General features: G+C 32.8%; 2 protein-coding genes across 3 annotated transcripts; one reads left to right on the forward strand and one right to left on the reverse strand.

Moving 5' to 3' along the window:
• The first annotated feature begins 3,279 nt into the window (after positions 1–3,279).
• Positions 3,280–6,078, forward strand: LOC140841714 (protein CYSTEINE-RICH TRANSMEMBRANE MODULE 9-like). The gene is made up of 3 exons (XM_073209354.1): positions 3,280–3,532; positions 4,613–4,775; positions 5,849–6,078. Exons 1-3 carry the CDS (start codon positions 3,508–3,510, stop codon positions 5,892–5,894), a joined length of 234 nt encoding a protein of 77 aa, XP_073065455.1. The 5' UTR covers positions 3,280–3,507; the 3' UTR covers positions 5,895–6,078.
• A 690-nt stretch (positions 6,079–6,768) lies between these two features.
• On the reverse strand, positions 6,769–15,490 carry LOC140841703 (uncharacterized). 2 transcript variants are annotated; one of them, XM_073209343.1, is made up of 7 exons: positions 15,341–15,490; positions 12,078–12,201; positions 8,203–11,448; positions 7,851–8,093; positions 7,557–7,715; positions 7,125–7,383; positions 6,769–7,028 (listed from the first exon to the last, which is right to left on the reverse strand). In XM_073209343.1, the coding sequence occupies exons 2-6, from the start codon at positions 12,162–12,164 to the stop codon at positions 7,138–7,140; spliced, it is 3,981 nt and encodes a 1,326-aa protein (XP_073065444.1). In that variant the 5' UTR covers positions 12,165–12,201; positions 15,341–15,490; the 3' UTR covers positions 6,769–7,028; positions 7,125–7,137. The 2 variants fall into 2 exon arrangements, with proteins under 2 accessions (XP_073065444.1, XP_073065436.1); XM_073209335.1 differs by having other exon boundaries at positions 6,769–7,033.
• Between the last annotated feature and the right edge of the window lie 1,947 nt (positions 15,491–17,437).

Genomic DNA, 17,437 nt, shown 5'->3' on the forward strand with positions numbered 1-17,437 from the left:
TATTCATCTATCAAAAAATAGGCAAAAACTTGTGTGAGACGGTCTCACGGGTCGAATTTGTGAGACAGATCTCTTATTTGGGTCATGCATGAAAAAGTATAATTTTTTATGCTAAAAGTATTGTTTTTTATTATGAATATGGGTAGGGTTGACCCGTCTCACAGATTAGTATCCGTGAGACGGTCTCACATGAGACCCGCTCCAAAAAATATAGCCTCTAAAGACAAATAAGGCTAAAGATTACCCTCTTCACATAACATAGATTATTTCAAATAAGACATTTTATTGTCATCTTGATGTATAGTTTCTTGCATCATATATCCGAAATTGGTTTGGACACACAAATTTTGAAATTATATTCAACATGACAAAAACTTGTGTGAGATGATCTCACGCGTCGTATTTGTGAGACGGATCTCTTATTTGGGTCATTCACGAAAAAATATTACTTTTTATGTTAAGAGTATTATTTTTTTATTGTAAATATCGGTAGGATTGACCACTCTCACATATTAAGATCCGTGAGACGCTCTCACATAAGACCCATTTAATCAAAATATCGTCATTCAAATTTTTATAATAAGATGTATTACTTTTCAAATTAATCATCAAACCGTAGGATATAAAATTATCATGATTATACATATGCTTAAAAAAATTTATTCTAGCCATATAATTTTTTAGACTAACGTATCAATAACATTATTTGAGAGTGACATTTTTAAATTTTTTTTTAAAAAAATAAGTAACTAAATGAAATTAGAGAATGTTATCTATACAATAAGAGTGACACACACGGTTATCCGTTGCTTTTGAGATTATAAAATTATTACAAATGTATTTTTGAAATTAAAGTATATTTGGAGTAGTTTTGTATTATAAAAGAGTGTTTGGTTAATAATTCGTAATGGTCGACACCTAATTCTTTAAATTAATGGGGAAACTGTTGAGTGGCATGTACGCCAAAAAATTGCGTGGGCTTCCATCAAAGTGTTTTAAATCAACCAATTTATGCGTACACAATTCAATTAAAAATACTAAGAAATTCTTTACAATTTAGTGTTCTTACGCCAGGGAAGAACGAACTCCATTTTTGCTTCCGGATAACATTTTCTCACATAGCAACTGTATTTTCAAAATAGTAGTAGCTCATCGTTCAATTCATATAAAAGTTGATACGACGGAAAATTTTAGTGCCTGTTTCCAGCAAGTGTCACTAGTTCAGACACAATAACGAATAAGATCGTTAGAAGGGGACCGAGAGGGTGTCCTAGCGTAGCCCTTCCGACGCTCAAGTCAGAGACTGATGATATATGAGGAGCAGCTAAGGGTGCTGCTGAAAACAATATCTTGAATACCTTGATGAGCTAGTCTTCCATTTGGACTAAGGATGAGCCAAAGATAGTGGGCTCATCCATAGGGTATCAAAAGTAATAATTTGGGTAGTTTTCGTGTCATTGTTTTATATTTGTGAGGCGAGTAGACTCGCTCCATACTTGTAATTAAAAGTAATATTTTGACATAAAAAATAATAATTTTCATGAAATAAACGGGGTTGGAGATCGGTATCACAAATTGATCTGTGAAACAATATCACAAAATTTTTTATATTTCTAATTTCTGTGTGTTTAGAAACCATGATTCACGTAACGTAATAAATCTACCCGACCAATAGAAGAATCAAAATAACGAAAAAGATAGAAATGACCTAGCTTGGAGATCAGTATTACGTGGGTCACCAAATATCAATTGTTCGTATATCATATCTACAATATTGATGCACATTAGAAGTCAACTGCATTTATTTTTACAAAAAGATAATTAAATAAAATAAAGTGAAAAGACGATGAACGATTAAATTCACGTGTATAAGTAATATCGCTTCAATTAATTGATTATCTATATTATATTATTCTATGTCAAACGAGTAACTGCTATGGTTATTTTAATTGATGAACAAAAATATAATTTACTCCATGACAAAAATTTGTGTGAGACGGTCTCACGAGTCATATTTGTGAGACGAATCTCTTATTTGAGTCATCCATGAAAAAGTACTACTTTTTATACTAAAAGTATTACTTTTTATTGTGAATATGAGTAGGGTCGACCCAGTCTCACGGATTAAGATCCGTGAGACGGTCTCACATGAGACCTAAAGTGAGCGATTTCACCTTTTGGAGAAACGTGCACATGAATTATCGTATTTGTGGATTGCTGACATGTATAATATGAATCAATAAATAAATACTCCATAAGGTGTAAAAGAATCACAAAGATGAGTTTTTTAATTTATAAAATTTCAAATATTTTTATTGAATTCAAATTGGTAGATTGAACGAATTAAAGTTCGAGGATAAATATTTTATTTTTATTTTTCAGCTTTAATTCGATTAAAATTTTATTTTATATAATAATTTTTTCATTAAAATCATATGAAACCGTCTTATCAGTACATTTGTTAGATAGATATCTTACCCAATTAATTTTATGAAAAATACAAATTTTTATGTCAATTTTTTTTATTATAAATATGAATGAGTTGAATTATCTCGGATATATAGATCCGGTAAACCATTAGAAGCTCATGTAATCCATAACGGATTAATCGTTTTCTGGGCCGAGATAATAAACATATTTGAAGTAGCTCATTTCGTTTCAAAGAAGTCTATGTACCAACAAGGGTTAATTTTATTTTTTCGTCTAGCTGCTCTAGCTGGGTAGGTCCAAGAGAGAAGTTATACTTTTCTATATTTTACATTTGAAATACTTCATTTAATTTTCTCTCCGGTATTGAACTTTGATAGTATTTGCATAAATAATAGGTCTTTTGTGATACATTTTTACGAATCTTTATTTGTGAGACGGGTCAATCTTACCGATATTCACAATAAAAAGTAATACTTTAGCATAAAAAGTAATTTTTTTTTCATGGATGACCAAAATAAGAGATCTGTCTCATAAAATACGACCCGTGAAACCTTCTCACACAAATTTTTTTCTTGAATAAAATCGTCCCGGTGTTTCTACTGCTGACCAACCTGGCGCTATTATCTATGCATGCATAAAACAAACATGTCCATGTTTTGTGGTTGTTGAGGATGAGTGACCTTATAATTTACAAACAAACAAGTTAAAAATCGAATCTTAATTATTAATCTATTTTTATATTATAAATTATGTAAATTGTATTATTTTATGAATAAATTTTCAAATATTTATTTTTTAAAAAAATTATAGTTATAGTAACATACATTTGCCGTGTGGTTTTAAGTCTCATATATGATACGGAAGTTTCCGCTGGGTAGCGTCGCCTCTTCATTCACGCGGTTTTAGCCGCCAAACCCAGATTCTCTTTTAACAACTTCACCACGCTCGGCGATCTATATATACACCTATACAAGCACAAATATTCTCCATACTTTCCTAATTTTGCCTCGCGATTAATCTCTCTGCGACGCTTAATTCTTGTTCCTTCCGTTTATTTTGAATCATAAATCCATCGATATGAGCAGCCCCAACGAGCCTCAAGGTATGTTTCTCACTTCTCTCCGTGCATTTATGCTGCTCGTTTTTGATTTCACAGCTGTTAGTGCATTTTTTTGCTGATTTCTACGGATCTAGTGAGAAGCGGATGATAATCGAAGATCAGTTGACTGTGGATGACGATTCTGTGTTTTTTTTTCGGAGTCATAATGATGATTCTCTCGTGAATGTTTGTTCGGTTTGTTTTAGGTGTTCGATTTGATTGATCGTATTTGAGCACATTGAATATGATATGGTTTGCTATCCAGCTGTAATTTGGTGGATCCAAAAATATAGATTATAAAATCAATAATTTCGTTGAATTAATAAAGAAAATCATGCTTGTTCCAAAACCAGTAGTACTATCCATACTAGGAATTATATTTATTATTATAATTACAATTTACTAAAATCATCTGTATCATTTTTTGAATCTATTATACTTGTTCTTTCTGAAAATTTAAATCTGATTTATTAATATCCAAATGTTTGGTTTCAAATTTAAATTAATTTATTGTATTGTATAAATAGGTATTTATGTCATTTTCTTACTTATAAAAAATGTCCAATAATATATTTTATTCATTTTTGACTTCTTTTTTTTTTCTAAGATAATACTATGGTGGATTAGTTCATATTTAGTCGATTTAGTTATTAAATGAGCTCTTAGTCGATTAAATATTTACATTTTTAATTTATTTGTGCAAAATATACATTTCGTACACATGTTTGTTATATTTTCACGACTTTTTTCTATTTCAAAAATACTGTTAACAAATCCAAGAAAATAATTTTGGAAATCAAAGGTGAACTTATAACTCATTGTAAACTTATTTGACTTTCCTGATAAGAAATTTTAACATGAAATAAAAATATCTTAGATATTAAAGCTTGCTTTTAAATAGCAAGTTTCTTAATGTGACTTGCTATATTTGTCTTCTCCACAAGCCACATTTATGCATGGATAAATATAAGTTTTTTAAAAAATAATTTTGTTACACAACAGATAAATTTTTAATTTTATTCCTGCGGTTTATGTTCTCGTTTCTTCTTAGTGCATTATAGAGTAATCACGTTGCTTTTTCAGTTGCATATCCCCCGCCGGCAACCGCGTACCCCATGGAAACACATGGTGGGTTCATGGCTCCGCCACCGCCGGCTGGTTACCCGACGAAAGATTGCCATGAGGGGCAGATTCAGGCACCAAAGGCCACCACCAAGTCTAGAGGTGACGGCTTCTGGAAGGGATGGTCAGTTATCTACATCTATATTTGATGAGAAACTATTACAATACAGAATTTGGTGAATTAGTTACTTTATTAAAAATCTAGTTTCTCAGTTATAAAGGAAATGGTTCCATTTTTTAATATATATAATATATGTGATATGAGTTCTATAAACTTAGGTTGCGCTTGGATTCCAGATCCATGAATTTCAAATATATTCAAATATATTTCTGTTGTTTAGAGAAGTAAGACCATAAATTTCTAGTACACCTCTTACATATTTATATAATATTTTATGTTAATTATGATATATTTTAAGTTCATCCGATAATTGTGTCATTTGAAATATATTTTATTTTATATTATTAATGTGCAAAAAAAGCAAGGTATTTATTTAAAATTTGATATATTGTTTCATTTGGAGTAGTTTTATTGTTTCATTTGAAGTGATTAATAAAACTAATCGAAATCCATGAATTTGAAGTACGTCAATCCAAACACAGCATGAGATAATTTGGTAGTTTGTGATTTGAGTATCATCACGTCGTGATAGTTGATTTAGAATAGCTTTTTGAACAATAACTTCGTATAATATCTGAACATCCATTGAATAGATGTGAAGACTGACTTGAGTTTTTTCCCCTCAAAACTCACAATTTTTTGTTTCAAATGTCGGTTTACTCACAATTTTTTGTTTGTATGAAATGGTGTATTTAAAAGTTTTGATTGTGAGGCATTTAACATATTGAGAGGATGGAATTTATATTCGATGCGCACAACTTCATTTTGTTTCATTTGAAAAAATTAGGTTCCGGTCCTTTTGCCCCTCTTGTAAAAGAATCAGTGAACTTCACAAATAAATAGAGCAAAGGCAAAAGCTTCATAACAAGACTCCTAATCCACAGCATTCCATTCCATATTCTATATTAAAATTTATTTTGGAATCAATTTATCGACAGATAACATTAGTCTCATGTTACAAACAAGTGGATTTAGAACGAAAGATTTGAATACACTAGGTATTTCCATTGCTCCACATGTTCAATGTTCCAATTTAGACATGATTTGGTAACAGAATGTTGCTATGTTTTCTGCAGTTGTGCTGCCTTATGCTGCTGCTGTGTATTGGATGCTTGTTTCTAAGTTCTTGCCTGGAGGCTTGTTTTTCGAATTTGTTGAGGTTTCTATGTTATCTTTTGGGCATATTTTATTTTATTTTATTTTGTGTAAAGATTACTTGCGTATCTGTACTTTTGTTCCTTCCATCTATTGAATTCTTGATAATGCTGCTAGCATTATACGGTTTTATTGCAATTTTTTTACCCGACCCAAAGGTCTTAGATGTTCGTTAAAAGATACATATAATTTCTTTATTTTCTTTTTTAAAGAATATAGAAGATAATTTTCCTCTAAAGCTACTGGTGTTGGGTCAGTGGCATCAGCTGATTAGCTTTTCTCCCTCCCACAAACCATTCTTTTAAGTCTAGGAGGTTTGATAATGTAGAAACTGACTATGAAACGAAGGGTACAAAATCAATCAGATTTATTTTCGATCAAAAGTACTATTTAAATCTTCGGTTTTTCTCTCTCTCTGTCCCTGTCCTTCTCATAGATATAGTGTTTGGATCAAAAGAGAACCTTTTCCGTTCCAATGTTTGAATCAAAAGAAAACCTTTCTTCTGTATTTATTCTAGTTCCATTCCAATTCTTTCCATATATCTCCCAAGGAAAATATCGAATTGGATAAGAAGTTTATATAAAAAAACACCAGCAAAGTAATAAAAAAAAAGTAATGAATTTAGCGAAGGAGAATTGTACAATCCAAGGGCCGACCCAAAAACAAAAGTGACGGCGTTGCGATGTTGAAGGATGATTTTGAACATTTCAAGAGAGTGAAACTAATATTATTCAAAATTGCACTTAAAATTTTTACTTTCTTTTGGAGCTTAACCACCCCAATTGGCAGAGGATAACCTCAATTAGGAATGTAACTATAAATTCATTAAAGAAAACAAAATAATAAATAAATAATTTATCTGTGACAAGAATAATAGTGTGCTTTTAAGAAAGACAATACATCAAATCTGAAGTTTTTATCAAAGTCCAACCACCCCCGCTAGAAAATTAGAGCTTGATGAGGGAATATAATGGTCAATCCTTCAAGAGACAATATAATAAGTACAGACTTGATTACATCGAGAATCATGGTGAATATTCTTCATTGATCCTTTTTCCATGCTATGTAACTACGGGCCAGGTTTCAAATCAAAACCAATCCTGACCTAATCAAAAGATCAAACATCAGAGAAAAATAAAAGTACAAAGCTCTAATCCAAGTGGCGAAAATAATTAAAATGGAAGCCGAATCCAAACCTCAACTCCAAAGCTAATACTTCTTCCCAAGAATAATGCCAACGATAACTGAAACTAGAGCCACACCTAAAATGAATTTACGCGTCATGCCTGGTGACACCTGTGAGGTTTGAATCTGTGTGTCTGAGGAAGATGTTTGAGCTGAACGTGCCTCCAATTTTTTCTTACTCTTTTGTTTGGGAGGAATGTTGGTAAAGGAATCGATTTCCCGAGATTTTATTGTTTCATCCTTGGTTTCAGCAGAAATATTCTCAACTTCCTGTATTATGATTAAATCAGTAATGCTTATGCCAAGTATTTAGCTACTTCAAGACTATTTTGTTGTTAAATGTAGAGCATGAATTATGAAATGTTCTGCAATTGATAGTTAAATTGGTGATATGAAAAGATGACAAATATGCACGTGTAAGTCGATGCAAAGTAGAATCGAACCTTTTCTTTAAGTTTTGTGTCAGCCAGATGCAATTTCTCCTCAATTTCTTTAACTTGAGTTTCCAAGAGTACAACTTTGTGTTTATTGGCGTCAAGTTCTTCCAAGGAATGTTTCAAAGCATTTTTTTGTTCCAGCTCCTGTTGAGAGTTCAACTCTTTCTGTTTCCAGAAATAGTAACAGGAATTTACCAAGCAATTCAAAGCAGCGTATTAAAAATAGTCTCAATATTTACAATCTACAACGATCAGTTAATCAAACTGGTAGACTCAAACTGGTAAAATAATTGTCGTTACCTCTTCTTTAAATCTAGCTTTTGCACTTGCTAAGTGTTCTTCGAGTTCCTTTAGTTGATCTTGCAGCTCAGATTTTTGGTTTACCTCAGTGTTGAGGATTTCCAACTTAGCCTTGAGGGCATCTTCATTGGATTTGTGGTCTTTCAACTGTTCTTCAAGATTCATTATCATTGCTTCAAGATCCTTCTTGGAACCATGATATGTTTGTGTAAGCATGTTGTTCTCTTCCATAATAGAATGTATCTGCACAATGAACATATTGATAAGAAAACCTTGAGTTTCACAAACACAAAAAGTCCCTAATAATCTATCTCAAGTAGTACAATATGTCGCAGCCGAGAAGATAACTAACCTGAGATCGTAGCTTCTGACCTTCAGAAGCAAGCTGCAGAGTCAGCTCTTCTATCTCCTTTTTCGAAGCATTTAGTGCTTCACTTTTACCATCTTTCTCAGATGACAGAATGGACAAATTCTTTTCTAACTCGTTTAGTTTAGATTCATACGAGGCAAGCTCCAGAGTAAGCTTTGAGTTTGTGCCAATTAGTGCTTCAACATCCTTTTCAAACTGACCTGATTTTGTGTGAAGTTCTCTCTCCAGATCAGTAGATTTCAAGAGAGTGTGTTCCAATTCTAATTCTAGACTTTTCACCCGTGCAGATGTTTCCTTAGCCTGTTCTTCGTATGCTATTACCTGTGCTTCAAAAGCTTTTACCTTCTCAGTCAAGGCCTTAGCTTCTGAATCTCTCAGGCCAAATTTCTGAATTTCTTCTTGCAATTGTGCTTCGGCTTCTAAGATACGGGCTTCAGCTGTCAACTTAAGTTCAGAAACTTTAGAATGGCGCTCTGTTAGATCAGCGATAGTGTTTGTGTGGGAAGCTAGATGCTTGTTAGAGGCTTCCAAGTCAGAAAAGGCGGCATTCAGCTTTTCTTCGAGATCTCTTGTTTTGCTGCTGAATTGTGCATTAGTTTCAGACAACAGCAAATTTTCTTCAATGTGCTTATCGACTTTACCTTCTGCTTCCAAGATCTTACTTTTGAGTTCCTCATTGGCATTTTCAGAAGAAGCTAGGTTCTCTAAAATCTGATCCATCTCTTTTTTATTAGTTTCATATCTTTCAGCTGCTTCGGCAAGCTGCTGTTGATAACTGATCACTTGATCTTCAAGACTTTTTACTTTATCGATTAAAGATTTAGCCTCCGAATCCCTGCTGGTGAAATTTGCAATTGCCTCCTGGAGTTTCAACTCAGAGTCCCTCGTTAGAATCTCATGAGATGATTCAAGTTCTGCACTTCTCGCAGTCTCTTTCTCCAAGACTTTGATTTGTTGCTCTAGCTGTTCTTCTGCAGACTTAAGCTTCTGCATAGCTTGGGTTTCATTCATTCCCGAAGCCATGAGCTCCTTTTCAATGGTCTCCAATTTCTCTTGGGAAATATTGATTTCCTTCCGTAAGACATCTAGTAAATTTTCTGCCTCCGATAGCTTTTCATTCGAGGTTTTTGACAGATCTTTCAAGATTCTGTTTTCTTCTGTAGTTACATTCAAGGACTCTATCAGATCATGTTCCTTTTCAGTGGACGCTTGCAGGGCAACCTCTAGGCTCGACACTTTTAATTGGGCCGCCTCAAGCTGTGCTTCAAGTTCAGATACATTATTATGGCTTTTCGTGAATTCTTCTTCTACACCCAAACATTTCTTTTCCAATAAGCTCGTCATCTCTTCAAGCTCCTTAATCCTGAATTTCTCAGTTTCAAGAAGGAGCTCTAACTCGCTCACTTTTTTGCTAGCATCCACTGCTTTGGAATCTGATGCCTGCATTAATTGCTCAAGATCAAGGCTTCGCTGATGAATCGTATTGGCTCGTCCCTCGTGCTCATCTGATTTGTCTATAGCATTCTTTAGCTCCAGCTCAAGCTCCGACTTATGTGCCATCACCTTCCCCAATTCGGACTCCATTTGATAAACTTTGGCCTTGTATTCTTGCAATTGGGCATCTAATTTTTCTTTCTCCTCCTCCTCCTTATTGAGTGTGGCATGCAGTTCTGATATTTTGTCAGATAACTCTCTCGATTCTCTCTCAGAATCATGGCATTTCAATTCCGTCATATTCATCTGTTGCTCTAGCTCGATTTTTTTCTGTTCCAATGCGGTACATCGTGTTTCATATTCTCTCACCTGCAACTTTACTTCTTCAGTTGCTAAGTTCAAGGCTTTTACCATGTCTTCGAGCTCTAGGTTTTTCTGGTTCGCATTATCAGCTACATGACCGGACTCGGCGTGAAGCTCTTCAATGGTTTTCAGTTTCTGCTCCAGTTCTTTGCTCTTCGCCACTGCTTGGGATAAAAGAGAATCTGTTTTGCTAAAATTCTCATCCGAGTGCTGCAACTTAGCCTCAAGTTCATCACACAACTCCTTCAACTGGGAACTTTTGTTGGTTAAATCAGCCACCTCACCTTCCAGCGTTTCTTTTTCTTTACTTGCTTTGGTTAGTTCTTCCTGCATGCCCTCCATCTTTGTTTGCTGGAGTTTCAAATTTTCTTCTATGTTTTCCTTTGTCCTGAACTCCTCCTCTAATTTCAACTTTACAACTTCAAGATGGGATTCCTTCTCTGTAAGATTTTCTTTTGTTGACGACAGCAACTTCTCAAGTGATTCATTTTCTTCCTTAGCTTTAGATTCAGAAGCCTTGGCCAGTTCCAATCCCTTTGTCAATTCATTGACAAGATCTTCCTTCGAAGCTAGCTTCTTCTCCAAATCTTGCGTCAGTGATTTTGATAACTCCAATTCACATTGGACATTTGAAAGCTCAGTAGTAGTGTTCTTTAACGCCTCTTCGATTTTCAGGCTTTCAGCAATCTTTTCATTTAAGCTTCTGAGCTCATCTTGTAAAGAAATCATACGATCTTCCACCTCTTTCGTGCTAGATTTTGCGACCTCTAGCAACCTCTCCAACTCCAAGGCTTTCTGTGACTCCGATTCAGCATGTAAACCACTTTCCTTATGCAACTCCTCAAACTTTTTGGTTTCCACATTAGAATTTTCGAGCTCGAGCTCCAGATCAGTCATCTTCTTTCTTGATGTCTCGAGCTCAAGACTGAGACCATCAAATGCTTCCTTCACACCAGTCAATGCTTTGTGCTTCTCTTCTTGAGCTTGTAATGCATCTTGCAGAGTTTTCAGCTGCTCATTGTATCTCTTCTCAGTTTCTAATATCTGATCCTGCAGTTTTGTGTGTTCGAGTTCAAATTCTTCGTGTTTCTTTGAACTCTCCAGATGCTTCTCTTTTGTCCGCAAAAGTTCATCCTTCAACTTCAAGTTCTCGGATTCAGATTCTTTCAAAACACCTGAAATTCTCTGCAATTCGTGTTCAAGATCTTTAACTTTTTCTTGTGATTCCAACAACTCTCTACCAGCCTCAGGATTGCTGGTAGCGGAGCTACGCTCAACGATAATTGGTTTTTCATCGGCTATGGTCTCAGCAGGATCCTTTGCATCAAGAGATTCCCTCTCTATTTTTACGAACTCACCATCAAGATTCGACGTCACTTCTTCCTCTTGCTTTCCTTCCTTCTCCCCCTGCTTTGTGTTTTCTTCTGTTATCTGAAATTAAAATTTTGTGAAGAAATAAGAAGCACACTTGACCAATTCCAGCTTTGAAGTTTCCATAATGAAACAATTCTTTCTATTTTTTAGAATTCGTGATAAAGTACCGCTTAATTTTTCGACTTATATCATGTTTACCAGAATTTCGTTTTAGAGCATATAGAACTCTACATGATTGACCACCAATAAAAGTCTGATGTTATGATGTCGAGCGTGAGAAGACATGATGCTATGTGAGAAAGGAATGGCAGGAACAAAGGGTGCGAGTGCGACACCGGGGCAGAGGGGAGTTCAATAAAATTCGAAGTAATTACAATTTTTACTTATATTAGGGATGTCAACGAATCAAATCACTCGCGAGCTATTCGAAGCTCGGCTTGATAGAAAGCGATCATATCAAGCCAAACTCGAGCTCGATTTTGAGCTTGACAATTTAATCAAACCAAACTCAAACATAAGGATATCCGGATCATGCGCTTGAGCCATAGAGCCCGGAGTCTTCAGGTTGAGTTTTATAGAGAACTTTCACAGAAACAACAGCAAAATTTGTATGAAATTTATTTATTCTGGGTTCCCAGCCCAGCCCATTATAACCCCAAGGAAGACCCTAATCACTATAACTTTACCTTAGCGGGAATCACTCCCTTGCTCTCAGCACCCTCCGCCACCTTTTCAACTACAGTCTCCTGGCTTATAGGTGTCTCTTCTGCCATCACCGAATAAGATTGCAGCTTACCGATTTCTAAAACCCTGAAAAGAATTTTACGAAATTAATAGATAAAGTCGATTTTTGATTGTAAGATTCCGTCATCTTTTGCAAAGGACAAATGGTATAAACTCATATTCTGGAAATTTTCAAGGGCGTAACTAATTATTTGACATAATTATTCTTGAGTTATATGTTTTTTCAACGATATTTAAGTGCATTATATTAATTTCATAATAATGGTAAACGTAAAGTATACGTTGCTAGTTGAAACGCTTAGTCCCATGATTAGTGACTAATGATGTTGCCTAGACGTATTGATAACTATGACCCACACGCAAGATTTTAATGCTTGTTACAATCCCTGCTATTTTTGAGCGGGAAAGGAAATGATTTCATGACAAAATTCACTAAGAGCATAGTATATTTAAAATATGTATGTATAATAAAAAAATTATCTTGATGACTCTTTCAACTATTGATTTAGGATTAGATTATAAATTTTCTAAGACTAAAAATATGGGAAAGAAACAGATATTTCCGTTTATGAAGGATTTTAAGGGAGAACACTATAAACTTTTTTAAATCATAATAATATCATAAAAATAAAAATAAAAACGTTTTACAGATAAGGATAACATTATATTTTAATCAAATATCACGTCACTTCGATTTCTCGGGGTATTGGCCACTCAGAACTCGAATAATTTAATAGAAATAAGCTTGATGTGATAAATTCCGTAATGCATAATACATATATGTTTGGATAGTCACAAGCAGTTCAAGGTGTTAATCATCAAGACAAGGACTTTGGTTTCGATGGTGCTTTAATTCTAAAAATTAGAGAATTTGTCAAAGCTCACAGATTGCTAACCATCAACCACAAGACGAACACCCAATGAAGCGGCGCATCAACTAGCTAGACGGGCTCTTAAGAATTCAGTCAACATAGAGTAGCTAAAAGGTGTTTTTCTAGTCTGATTTAATGATATTGTATATAAATACAGTTCCAATTCGTCTTAATGTAATGTTAAATTTTTTTTAAAAATAAAAACATATAAGAAGTCATTATATACTTTATTATTCCCAGACAGCAAGGAATATTGACACACCAGATATAAAAGGACATTCTAATTCTGAAATAAAACAATATATATATATATATATATATATATATATATATATATATATATATATATAAATATATATATATATATATATATATAAAATATAATATAAAATAAATAAATGCATACAACTGTGAACAAATTCATCGAACCCATTGCACCTACCACCAACACTACCAATTCCAATTTGATTATTATACTATATATTCCATACACGTGAGGTAATGAGGCATGTGAAGGATATTTCTAAACGGAAACCTGGGAATCTGAAATTCGGGTTCAATAAATCCGGCTAGATTAAATTTGGCTACGTCGATTTTGGTTATTTTGACCTATAACATTTTTCTTCCGCGCTTAATTTGACCCCATATTAAAACCTGGGAATTTTGAAATTCTGGTTCAATAAAATGTGGAAAGATCTCATTTGGAAATCAATCTAGAGGATTGCATTTGGACTAGAGGGAATACAGGAGAGAATGATTTTAAAGGATTCCGCATATTCGAAATCTAACACAGTGATTATCAAGATAGATAGGTGAGATTTAGAGTTGTTAAACGAATTTTTCCAAACAAACAAATGTATTTGAAACTAAACATTTTAAATTCATCAATCAATGTAATCTCCACTGAGTTTGACCCTATATTAGATTTAATAAACTTCTATTTTTTAATTTTTCATTTATATATTTTTATAATTGTATATGTTATTTAAAAAAAATCATTGAAATTTTCACAGGAGAATCATGAAATACAAGTTCATGTGTTTCAGAATTACATTCTTTATTTCTGACGATAGAGTTATTATTTTATTTTATTTTTAAAAATAAAAATATAAAATGTGAAAAAAATATTATGGACCCACTGGATCCGGGTTTTATCCGGGAAAATTTAAATAGGATTGATTAATTCCATGTCAACCTGGATCGATTAGAAAAATAGACCGAAATAATCTATTCCCCATGTATTGAAATTGAATTAGAGAATGAGATAACCAGAGTGTGTACCCCATTAAGGGAAAGAAAATAATTATTGTTTTCTAATCTAAACAAAAAAGAGAATATTGAGAATTGTCTTTATCAAAGCTAGTGGAGCCCACAAAGGTTTTGTAAATTCTTGTGATATTTTACTATTTCCTTTTTTTTCCACAAATACTTTACCATTTCACATACATATACAAATACAAAATAAATAAGTGAATCACCGCCACTTAAAGACAAAAAGTTGACATGGCATTGACCAAACGGACCAAAGTATTTTGGGAAATTTTCAGTCTGCCGAGACTGATGCACCTTTTCCGTTTACAAGGGCAATAAATTTAACATTCAATAATAAGTGCAGAAAAATATACATGCGTAAATTATTAAATCATTCAGCGTGTCAAAAATTTTGTGACAAAATCCGCGCATTTTAAATTATTGAAGATTGTAATTTTTATCATGTGCGACTCTTTTGGACTTTCACATGGAGTAGTGTACAGGCTGTGAAGAACAGGGAAAAAACAATAGTTGAAACTTCGTTTTCTAAACAGGTTACAATGTTAGGAGTATTCTGATGCCAAAATTTATCAATTAAATTGTAAATCTGCACCTAAGATTTCAAAAATCACACAAATAATCAGATTAATCGTAGAAATAAAGTATCAACAGGGAAAAACATTAATAAAAATTGATAGTGCAACCAAATTCCTCCTATATGATCATCACCATCATAAAAGTGCTATGCGATTTGTTCATATTAAGAACTTTTTGTATATAAAAAAAAAAGCACGTTGAAGATCGTCGATCAATCCAGTTTCAGTGTCTATTTTTGACTGATTTAAGTCAAAATCAGCACAAAAAACAAATCATCAAATCAGTTCATCGATAAAAAAGGATAAACACACGCAGAAGAAATTCAGAGAGAGCAATAGATTGAAGAATAAACAGATCAGATTCGATCAATCAAGGAAGTATAATAAGCAATCAACAGAGCAAAAATCACAGAGAATCTGCAGAAGCACATCAAATTCGAGAGAAACACAGAGATCAAACACGCAAATATATAACACACAACTTGCCTATGGAATCGGAGATGCGTGATGAGCTGATCTTGCCTTTTTCTGCTTTAGATTTCGGAGGAATATCGTTTTTTTTAATGCGAAATTGAGAGTTTAGGAGAAGAATGATGGGGAGAAAGGGTCTGAATTTGGATTTAATAGGGAGAGGAGAGGAGAGGAGTAGCCCTCGTCTACGCGGCGGTGCAGTGGGCTCGGTGTGGCGGGACCTTTGTTGGCCAATTCGAAATGTTCGGTTCCAACCTAAGACGCGTTTGATAGGGTTCACATATACTATTATTATTATTATTATTATTATTATTATTATTATTATTATTATTGCAATTTGCCATTTATTGGATCGTCAAAATCCCAAAAAATTAGATTGTCAGACGTATTTATGATTAGCGTAATTTTATAACACCGTCTGGATTTTGTTAATTTTGAAAATTGATTTGAGAGTGGGTCTCATGTGAGACCGTCTCACGGATCTTAATCTGTGAGACGGATTAACCATACACAATTCATAATATAAAGTAATACTCTTAGCATAAAAAATAATATTTTTTCATAGGTGACGTCTCACAAATATGACCCGTGAAACCGTCTCACACAAATTTTTACCTTGATTTAATCATTCGAGATCCAAACAAAATGTGGACCATATACCGTCAAATTAAAAACTTGAACATTGAACCTATTATGATTTACCATGAAGTTAGTCTCATGCTTATTAAAATTTAATTGTAAGTCTTTATTTATCCATGTATGATATCAGGATTATGACTATATATTTCATATTTTAGAAAACAAAATAACGTTGGTTTGGTCAATGGACAAATTAATTAAACGAAAACTTTAGATTAAAAAAAAAAAAAAAACTTAGACATAAAAGAACATGTAGTGGTGGAGGCCACAATCAGCCAACCAAACCGCCCTGTGTACGTCTGCGACGATGACATGGGATAAAGATACATTATTCTTACTTTTTAGCACCCATTTCCCGACTATCTTTTTTATAAAATATTTATTTTTTCAATTTCTATAATAATAATATATAATAATTTTTCCTAGCATTCTTCACCCCTTTTTTTATCATGACTCACTCGACTTTGAGGAGTCAAAAAAAACTTGAAAAGAAAAATAATGTGGTTATTATAACTGTTTAAAAAATCATTCATCGATGGAGTGTTAGTTCATTTTTTTTGTGAATATAGATATTTTCGTAATAAAATATATTGATTCTTTTATATTACATTGTGATCGATATACATAAATTAGTTTTTTGAGATTACATAAAAAAATAATAACTTTAAAGAAGATATTTTATAATATATTATGATAAAAAAAGCATATTAATTATTTAGACCATGTGAATATAAATTTGTTTTTTGAGATTATATATATATATAAAAAAAAGAACTTTAAAGAAGATACTTTGACAGATTTTGATCATAAATTAAAATATTTATTTAAGTAATATTTTTGATTAGTTGTTTTTAGAATTCAGGGTGTTCTATAATATATATTTTATTATTTTAAATTAGTTTAGTGTAGGTTTCTTGTGAGAAGGTCTCACGAATCTTTATCTGTGAGACAAGTCAACCCTACCGATATTCACTATAAAAAGTAATGCTCTTAACATAAAAAATAATATTTTTTTCATGGATGATATATAAGAGATATGTCCCACAAAATACGACTCGTGAGACCGTTTTACACAAGTTTTTGTCATTAGTTTAACGTATATGATATTTTGTAGACGCATCAATTAATATCGAAATTTTTTTTTGACAAGTATAATATCAAGTTATTTTGGTGACACACAAACACACGTATATTAATAAATGGATATTAATTTGTAGGTTTTAAGTTATTTCAAATTTATTGTCACTTTGAAATTATAGAAACCCTATAATTCATAGAAGTACCATCCTATCATTTGTTTTCATTACACATGTGTGAAAAATTTTCATTGTTAGTACAAGTGATTTTGATTGAAAAAAATTACAAATTTTACGAATAGAAATTACTTTCTCTTATTAAAATAACAAAATAATTAATTTCAGATTACAATACTATATCAACTGATGATACAGTGACATAAATATCTACGAGAGT

Source organism: Primulina eburnea, chromosome 1 (genome assembly GCF_022965805.1).
Source record: "Primulina eburnea isolate SZY01 chromosome 1, ASM2296580v1, whole genome shotgun sequence".
Classification (NCBI taxonomy): Eukaryota; Viridiplantae; Streptophyta; class Magnoliopsida; order Lamiales; family Gesneriaceae; genus Primulina; species Primulina eburnea.